We start from the raw sequence: 10,344 nt of genomic DNA, 5'->3' as shown, positions 1-10,344 counted from the left end.
TTCCACATGGAAACCAGGCCCTTTCTCCTTCTGAGACTTTGCAGATGATCACCTTCACATTAGTTCTGTGTTATCCCATTATCAGGTTGATATTAATAAAGTTTTGCACAAAGCCAGAAAAATGGTTTGTAACTGTGTCCAACCAGCCCTACATTTAGAATAGTTTTAAGCGTGGTCAGTTGTCAATACATCTTTCTTTTGTTTTTGAATGGGAAGGGGAGCCAGTGCAGCAACAGACTGCTTGTTCATCACATACCTGACTCAGGCCTTTCAGATGGTGGAAAGGGAAGGCCTCGGTGTGTCAGGAAGTGTAAGATACTCAACACACTTGGTCCGCTTTGGTGTAAACCAACATCTGCAGGTCTATCCCACACACTTGACATCAATGATGACTCCAGGGTGTTGATGGATGGGGGAACTCAGCAACGGATAGCCATTGAATCTCAAGAACGTTGTCTGGATCCAGCCGCGGAAAAGGACAGACTGCTTCATTTTCTAAGGAGTCGCAAATCTAATATGTACCTTGGTATCTGTTGTAATCCAGGCACCGGAGAAAGTGGCAAAAGCACGTTCATCAAACAGATGAGAATTATTCATGGATCGGGATATTCTGAGGAAGATCGAAAAGCCTTTGCAAAGTTGGTCTACCAAAATATAATCACTGCGATGCAGTCCATAACAAGAGCAATGGACAGTTTGAATATCCAATATCAGTATCAGGAAAATAAGGTAAGATCAAGATGATTAATGTTATAAAATGACTTATCTTCTGTTGCTTTGTTCTTGGAACTGTTTTGTCTGGTTGGTAGGGTGGCACTCTGGTGCAGCAGTAGAGTTGTTGCCTTACAGCGCCAGAGACCCGGGTTTGACCATGACTGTATGTAGCAATGTTACAAAATTTTGAGATTTTAAAAATCAAGTCTGTAATTTATCCCATCAGATAAAGCATAAAAATAAGTTTAATTTGACACCTAATTCACTTTCATATCTCAAGTATTTAAAAAGTTATGGCCATTTTCATACTCGGAAATGAGTATCTTGTTCCCTATTGATTTTCTATGGACATAACAAAAAAGCTGTGATCGTGAACAGTCAAAAGCCCATAACTTTCTTAAAAATTAAGAGAACTGAATGAAATTTTCAGTTATCATCGATTGAAGCATTCTGAAACAAATATAAAATAATCTTACTTGGATGACCTGAAATTAAAGCATATAATTAGTTAGTTACCTAATTGTAGCTAATTTCAGACTTCAATTACTAGATCTAAACATCTATCCATTTCTTAATAAATGATTAACATTTTTAAATAGCCTAAATGTCCAAATAATATTCCAAATAATTCACAATAAAACATGATTTTTAAATCTCATTTACATTAATTTATAGGCCAAATGGAAGGCATTCAGTGTTCAATTGCTGTAAATAAATGTCCATTTAAATCAGCTTTCCAGTGGGTCCCTGTGGAACGCGCTGGTTTAGAACGTTCACATTGCGGTAGATTTGTGCCCCAAATGCCCAGAAAAATACTGCGGGATATAATGGGCCCAAAATGAGCTACTCGCAATATTAAACTTTGTATAAAGGGATCTTTAGAAGCCCTTTTTAATGTAAAAATATACAGCATACCTTCTGTGGTTTGCTTTATGAGACCCTGCGGTTGCTGGCGGTCGCGGGTTTAGAGATTGATTTTTAAACTACTATAACTATTATACCAGGCCTTTAAAACTAATAATAGCTTTTGCGACGGGGTCTTCCAGCGATTTTTCGTTAATAATTAACTAGGCTGAACATCCTCGATTTGAACAGCCTAGAGAAAATCGCGTTTTAAACCCGCCCCCCTCTAAACGGCGCCAAAATCGCGCACACCCGCAGCGGCAGATTTTCAAAGACGCTTCAGGTAGGCTTTGCAACATACCTACTGTATGTATAGAGTTTGTATGTTCTCCCCGTGACCTGTGTGGGTTTTCACCGGGTGCTCAGGTTTACTCCCAAACTCCAAAGATGTCCAGGTTTGTAGGTTAATTGGCTTGGTATATTTGTAAAATTGTCCTTAGTGTGTGTAGGATAGTGTTAATGTGCAGGGATCGCTGGTCGGCATGGACTTGGTGGGCCGAAGGGGGGTGTTTCCGCACTGTATCTGTAAACTAAACTAAACAAAAGTATAATGGTTGTGTCTATCTTTAAAAAACATATTTTATTCAAGCTTCAATCCAAGCAACGTAGACAATGGGCAAAGAAAGGGGAAGGCATCAATATCACCTGGCTGTGAACCCTTCCTGTGTACACCAGGAAACTACAGGAGGAACAATACTGGCACAGCAGCTTAATTGATGGAGGTCATTGGCATTGGCAGGTTCTCTGCAAGACTGGCAGCATAAGTTTGGAATTTTAAATGAATTATTTATTGGGATGTGGGTGTCATGAAGAAGGGGTGGCACAGTGGTGCAGTGATGGAGTTGTTGCCTTACAGCGCCAGAGACCCAGGTTCGATTCTGACCACGGTGCTGTTTGGACGTTCTTCCTGTGGTCATTGTTGGTTTTGTCTGGTTTCCTCCCACACTCCAAAGACGTACAGGTGTGTAGGTTAATTGGCTTTGGTAAAATTGTTAACTGTTGCCAGTGTGTGTAGAATAGTGTTAGTGTACTGGGTGATTGCTGGTCGGTGCGGGCCAAAGGGCCTGTTTCCGCGCTGTTTCTCTAAAGTCTAAAGAAGGACATTGAATCCCACGCTGCTTGTTAGGCTGTTTCAAACCCAACCACTTTTATTTGGGTTCACAGTCAAGGCCTGGGTAAACCTGGCAAATCTTCTCTAAAATGCACAGGAGAGCATAAAGATTTTAACAACAAAGCAGATGTCTTATGATTGCCATTACTGATAATCCATTGAGCTTAAATGCCACATATTGCTGTTGAGTGATTTAGATCTACACCTTCACAATTCATGGAGGCACAAGGAACTGTAGATGCTGGAGCAAAACACAAAGTGCTGGAGGAACTCAGTGGGTCAGGCCGCAGAGTTTCCAGAACTAAGTACTACGCAGCAAGGTCATCTGTCCATTCCCTCCATAGATGCTGCCTGAACCGATGAGTTGCTCCAGGTCTTTGTCTAGCTTCGAAATTTATCTTGAAAGGTTGTGTTAAATGAGCCATATTACTTCAGCTGCACATTCTATCTGCCTCTGAAATTCAATTCCTTTGATTTCAATGAAATTGAATGTTGGAAGTTAAGTAGAACATTCAGGCCATTCTACATAGGATAGTTGGGGGTTACATATTAGATATGAATTTCCAGGGTTGTTTTTCTACATTGGTTTATTTTAGTTTAGAGATACAGCACGGAAACAGGCCCATCAGCCCACCGAGTCCGCACCGACCAGCGATCCCCGCACATTAACAATATCCCACACACTAGGGATCATTTTACATTCATACCAAGTCAATTAGTCTACAAACCTGTACGCTTTTAGAATGTGGGAGGAAACCGAAGAACTCAGAGAAAACACATGTGGTCACGGAGAGAACGTACAAACTCCGTACAGTAAGCTATCCAAGTGGAATATGAGGTGCTGTTCCCCCAGTCTGTATGCAGCCTCCCTCTGGCAATGGAGGAGGCCAAGATCAGAAGGACATAAAGTGCTGGAGAAACTCAGTGGCTCGGGCAGTTTCCGATCGGGACAATTCTTCAGAGTCTTTGTGTTGTTTTGTGTAAACCAACACCTCAGTTCCTTGTTTTGAAATAAAAATGAGAATAAGAATGGAAAGGGGTGTTAAAATGGTTAGCAACCAAGAAATCCAGCAGGCCTTGGTGCAAGTGCTCAGAGAAATGGTCGCCTAATCGACATTTGGTACAACAGTTCAGTTTAGTTTATCGTCACGTGTGCCGAGGTACAGTGAAAAGCGTTAGTTGCGTGCTATCCAGTCAGCAGAAAGACAATACAGGACATGATTACAATTGAGCCATTTACAGTGTTTAGATATGTGATAAGGGAATAACGTTTAGTGCAAGGTAAAGCCAGCAAAGTCCGATCAAAGATGGTCGTAGGATCACCAAAGAGGTAGATAGTAGTTCAGCACTGCTCTTTGGTGGTGGTAGGATGATTCAGTCGCCTGATACTGTGGTACTATACTACCTCCAGCCTTGTCTTTAGTAATTGGAAGGGGAAAATATTTAAAGCAAAATATTTAAATTATGCAAAATGTTATTAAAGCTTATTCTAGCGCTCCTGCTATTGCTTCTTCTGTCTCAATACCTTCAGTCACTTACTTTTGGGATGTTTTTTTCAGGGTGAGTGTTTTGGAGTATAGTGAGTGTTTCATCGGTAAACATGGAACCAACCTCTTGGTTTCAAGAATCCTTTTTCTCCAGAGATGCTGCCTGACCCGCTAGTTACTGCAGCACTTTGTGTCCATCTCTTGGTTTCATCATTCCACTAATAGTAATAAGATGAATGAACGGTTAATCTTTTCTCCTGCTTGTGTTTAAAGAAGAAACATTGGCCAGACACCAGGAGAAGTCATTGTTATTTTTAAAACAGTTACATGACGTTTAACAGTCTTCTAACCGGGCAAAGGTGGATGAAGCTCAGATCACTGAATTACTCCCAAAAGCAGGACTCCTCCGCCATACTATCGAGAGCAGAGCACTTTGTTTTGTGAATGCCCCTGACAATGGTTTCGGTATTCATAAGTCATAGAGCAGAATTAGGCAATTCAGTCTATCGAGTCTACTCAGTCATTCAATCATGGATGATCTACCTTTCCTTCTCATCCCCATTCTCCTGCTTCTCCCCATGAACCTTGACACCCTTACTAATGAAGTATCTGGCAATCTCCGCCTTAAAAATACCCAAAACCTTAACCTTCACAGAGGTTGCGGCAATGAACTCAACAGATTCACCACCCGACCTCCAAGATGGTGCCCAAGCCAGACGACTCTTTGTGTGTGGGTCACAGAGGTGGATCTGCAATCGCGCATCACTCCACTCTTTTAAACCTCTACTCCTGCAGCAGCATTTCTTACTTTAATTATGCTAGCTGTACCTATGGCTGTTCCTTGTGGATGGCTCGAATTGTAATCATGAACTGTCTTTCTGCTGACTGGTTAGCAAGCAACAAAAGTTTTCACAGTACCTCGGTACACATGACTAAACTAAACTCAATTGGAATGCCTTGTCAGGGATGATGGTGGAGGCAGATATGAATAGGGCGTTTAAGAGGCTTTTAGATATGCAGGGAATGAAAGAATGTGGATCATGTGCAGACGGAGGAGACTAATTTATCTTGGCATATTGTACGACATGGTCATTATGGGCCAAAGGTCCGGTTTCTGTACTGCGCTGTTTTATGTTCTATGTTCCTTATTTTATAAAAATCTGCCTTTTGGTTCATATGTTTGGTTACATTTCAACTGTTTTGGTAAAACTTGACATTAATATATTGGACAATTCACTGTGGAATGCACCGCTCAAAAATCTTGGAAGATGGAAGACACGTCCTTAGCTTTTAAAGTAAAAAAAACTACAGATGCTGGAAATCTGAAACAAAACCAGAAAATGCTGGTAAACCTTAAGCAGGTGAAGCAAGGGGTAGCAAAAGAAACTGGATTTTGACCTAAACCATGAACTCTTTCCTAACTAGCATCATTTTCATTTTAGTATGAAGTTACACGTGCAATAATTTACAAGCTGCTGGTAGAAATGGTGCCTTTTTGGCTGAATGTCTTTGCTCAGATTGAGTTACTTCACCATCAAGCAATGCAAGACAGACATTGTGCCTGTTCTATATTCTCAATTGTGCCATTTCCCCTCATGAATTATCTCTTGCTTACCAGTAAGATCTATTAAATAACCCACCACTTATGAGCCACGAATAAGAGACAATAAAGATTGGAATGAGAGGGAAATATTTTGTTTAGAGCTTAAGACTCATGTATGTACAAACCCTCCCCCAAATCTTCCATGAAGATAAAATAAATAACAGCTGGAAAGGTTAACAGATCTCTTTTGTTCTCACCGAGCAAGTGCTAAGGTATCTCTTTCATTAATACTCGTATCAGGAATATGGTACTGTAGGTCCTGTCATACATCACGGAATTGATTTATTTTGAATGACACAACAAATGGGTTTTTTTTGGATCTCGTTCATTTGGTTTCCTGTTATTTTTTTAAATAATTCTGATGATGATGAAAACAGGTTTGGGGTCATGGAACAAACATTGCCCAGAGCTATTGTGAAGCGCTAACAAGCTGAGCAAAGCTCGATTGAGAGACACAAGATTTATAGTAAGTTGCAGGAAGTGTTTGTGAACAGAGAGATCTTAAGATTGCAGGTGCTAGTCCAGGAAGGCGGTAACACAGTATGTGGGAAGGAACTGCAGAAACTGAAGTTTACACCGAAGATAAACACAAAATGCCGGAGTAACTCAGCTGGTCAGGCAGCATCATTGGAGAAAAGGAGAAGGTGATTTTTCGTGTCAGAACCCTTGAGACTGAAAGTGGAGTTGTGGGTGAGGGGGAGGGGGGGGGGGGGGGGGGGGGGACAGGGTAGGGGACATAAATTGGAGGCGAGAAAAGGCCAGAACAAATCAGGCCCGGCAACAGATGATCTGAGGAAGTCAATTGGCTGGGGAAGGTATGATAACAAGAGGGATACGAGGATGTGACCAGTGGAACAGGTAGAACTGACTAGGGAGATAGGAGCAGAGGGAATGCATGAGTTACTTGAAATTAGAGAAAGCAATGTTAATACCATTGGGTTGTAAGCTGCCCAAGCGAAATATGGTGGTGACGTAGGTTTAGTTTAGAGATACAGCAAGGAAACAGGCCCTTCAGCCCACCACCTTCATGCGGTCCATCGATCACCCATTTACATTAGTTCTGTGTTAACCTACTTTTGCATCTCCTCCCAACACACTAGGAGCAATTTGAGGCCATTTGACCTACAAACCCACACGTCTTTGGATGTGTGTGGGAAACCAGAATACCTTAAGGAAACCCATGGGGCCAAGGGAAAACATGCAAACTCCACATAGACAGCACCGGAGGTCAGGATCGAACCCGGGTCTCTGGCGCTCTGAGGCAGCTGCACTAAGATGCTGAAGCAGACAGGATGATGATAATGTGTTTGACACACTTGGCCTCAACAGTCACGGTATTGAGTACTGGAGTTGGGCCATCAAGTTACATCTTCAGGTATACAAGATGTCAGTAGGGCCCCATTTGGAGTGTTCTATATAGTTGTGGTCACCCAGCTATAGGAGGAATGCCATTAAACTGGAAAAGATGCAAATAGCATTTACGAGGATATTACCAAGTTTGGGGGATGCAAGCTTTCAGGAAATATCAGGGGATGCAAGGAACTGCAGATGTTGGTTTAGAAAAAAAGACACAAAGTGCTGGAATAACTCAGTGCGTCAGACAGTATCTCTGGAGAACATAAATAGGTCACGTTTCAGATCAGGACCCTTCTTCAGACTGATTGTGGTCGTGGGGAGAAAAAGCTGGAAGAGAGATGGTGGCAGGACAAAGCCTGGCAAGTGATAGATGGATACAGATTAGGGGGGAAGTTTATTGGCAAATGGTTGGACAAAGGCCAGAGATAAAAAGACATAGTGTGAGATAAGGAAATAAAGATCGAAGAGGGTGTATCACTTGGTCCTTATCACTTACATTCCTGTCAATGAATATTAAAATTCACAGCTAAATGCTTTCTGATATTTTATCTTTCAAAATCAGCATACTTCCTGGCTTATTCTTTGTTGATTTATTTCTAGACAAAATGGATAATGGATCACAGCCTCTGATTTGAGTCTCTTATGATGTTTTCATACTTTAAAGGTGCAAGTAAATACAAGTTATTTAGGGAGGAACTGCAGATGCTGGTTTACACCGAAGATAGACACAAAATGCTGGAGTAACTCAGCGGGACAGGCAGCATTTCTAGGGAGAAGGAATGGATGAATTTTCGGGTCAAGACCCTTCTTCAGACTGAGAGTCAGGGGAGAGGGAGACTTATGGATATGGAAAGGTAAGGTGTGAAAACACAGATCAAAGGGGATGATGATCAAGGAAATGTAGAATGGTACATTGTTAGCTAACGGGAAGGTGACAATGAGGCATACAATCAGTAATATTGAATCAGGAGGACACTCGGAGAATTTGGATGGGGTAGGGATGGAGAGAGAGGGAAAGCAAAGGTTACTTGGTTTGAGAAATCAATATTCATACCGTTGGGTTGTAAGCTGACCCAGCGAAATACTGTATGAGGTGTTGATCCTCAAATTTGCATTGGGCCTCTCTCTGACAGTGGAGGAGGCCCAGGACAGAAAGGTCAGTAAGGGAATGAGATGGGGAGTTAAAGTGTTTGGTGAATACAAGTTGTTATTGCTGCCAAGTTGTGTTCCTTAATGGAGCAAGCTTCCCATGGAATGGGAGAAGAATGGAATTACCAATCCTTTTCCAGAGTTATCTCATTCCCTAAGAATAAGCATAGAATCTAGAACAGTACAGCACAGGAATTGGTCCTTCGGCCCACAATGTTTGTGCCAAATATGCTGCCAAGTTATGTTGCCAAGTTATCATCTGCCTGTACATGGTCCATATACCTATATTCCCTGCATTTCCATATGCCTATCTTAAAACCTCTTCACCGCCACTATCGTATCTGCCTCCACCACCTTCCCTGACAATGTTTCGAGGCCCTCACCACTCTCTAAAAAACTTGTCCCGCACATCTCCATTAAACATTTACCCCTCTTAGAGGGGGAAAGTAGTAATAGCTACTTCATATTCCAGATGCATAGAGCATTCTGAGTAGCTATTCATTGCTAACTGTTTAGAAAACATTTGGATAAGCAAGTTTTGATAAGCAGTGCCCATATAAATCCACTGCTAATGAAATTGGGATCATGTACAAAATTGCATTAAATGTCTTGGCCAAAAACACACACACACAGCATTAGATGTATAATTTAATTGTCTTGCTCATTGGGCTGAAGCTTGATGCAATACAGTATTAACCATGCATTGAACTCCATAAACTTAATTAATTTGAACATATGGGGAACATTGGCATGATAACCCAAATTGTGTGCAATCTGCTTTGTTTTTGTGATAACTTGTTTAGACTTGTTTGAAAGATGAGTGATAAGATCATTGTTGTGGAGGTACATTGTTAGATACTTGATCTCTTCGTCAAGGGTGAATTAACCAAATCCATCACGGCTAGTGAACATAAGTATCACTGTGGCCCATCAGTGAACATTGACAATATGTCGGCCAAGATTGGCCATTATGCAGGGACCTTCAATGGACAGTAGGTGCAGGAGTAGGCCATTCGGCCCTTCGAGCCAGCACCGCCATTCAATGTGATCATGGCTGATCACCCCTAATCAGTACCCCATTCCTGCCTTCTCCCCATATTCCTGACTCCGCTATCTTTAGGAGCCCTAAGAGCTCTCTCTTGAAAGTATCCAGGGAACTGGCCTCCACTGCCCTCTGAGGCAGAGAATTCCGCAGACTCACAACTCTCTGTGTGAAGAAGTGTTTCCTCATCTCCGTTCTAAATGGCTTACCCTTATTCTTAAACCCTGGTTCTGGACTCCCCCAACATCGGGAACATGTTTTCTGCCTCTAGCGTGTCCAAACCCTTAATAATCTTATATGTTTTAATGAGATCCCCTCTCACACTTCCAAACTCCAGGGTATACAAGCCCAGCCGCTCCATTCTCTCAGCATATGACAGTCCCGCCATCCCGGGAATTAACCTTGTGAACCCACGCTGCACTCCCTCAATAGCAAGATCTCCACTGAACTCCCCCACGTTGCCACCGGTGGGGGAGACAATAGACAAGTTATTGTGAGGAGCAGAGACAGGAGTATGTGAGTGAGGCAGGACAGGCTGCCACCGGTGGGGCAGGAAGGGGTGTCGCCACCCCGGCCTTGGCATTGACTGACAGGAGAAGAGACCAACCTGCGTGGCGCTGACTGAAGTAATCTGCTCATGCGCGGTTTTTAAGATTTTTAAACCTCGATAACTTTTCCAATATACCACCGATCAGAAAGAAACTTGTTGCACTCGCAGCATAGGAGAACGGTGAGTAACCTGGCGAAAATACGTAGCGCTATCACGTACTGTTTTTGCGCAAATAGAAAAAATCCGCAAACTGGAAGAGCTGTATCTCTAATCTAAACTAAACTAAACTAAACTAAAACAGAATTATGTTTAGGTTTAGTATTAGCTTTGTTATTGCCAAGTGTACCAAGGTACAGAGAACAGCTTTGTTTTGCATGCTATCCAAGCAGACCAGATAGCACTATAATTCATTATTATAGTCATCATTCA

General features: G+C 42.1%; 1 protein-coding gene across 2 annotated transcripts in view; it reads left to right on the top strand.

Annotated features, from left to right (window-relative positions):
• Nucleotides 1–10,344, top strand: part of LOC116989281 (guanine nucleotide-binding protein subunit alpha-11-like) — a 75,338-nt gene that overhangs the window by 51,746 nt on the left and 13,248 nt on the right. Inside the window, exon 1 of one of the 2 annotated variants that reach the window (XM_033046491.1) lies at nt 550–729. The exons of the other annotated variant lie outside the window; for it this stretch is intronic. Coding sequence (XP_032902382.1) covers nt 583–729 — 147 coding nt within the window. The 5' untranslated portion in view covers nt 550–582. Of the gene's footprint in view, nt 1–549; nt 730–10,344 lie in introns of those variants that run through there. 2 annotated transcript variants of the gene reach the window in all.

Source organism: Amblyraja radiata, chromosome 29 (assembly GCF_010909765.2).
Source record: "Amblyraja radiata isolate CabotCenter1 chromosome 29, sAmbRad1.1.pri, whole genome shotgun sequence".
Classification (NCBI taxonomy): Eukaryota; Metazoa; Chordata; class Chondrichthyes; order Rajiformes; family Rajidae; genus Amblyraja; species Amblyraja radiata.
This window is presented reverse-complemented; position numbering and strand designations above follow the sequence as displayed.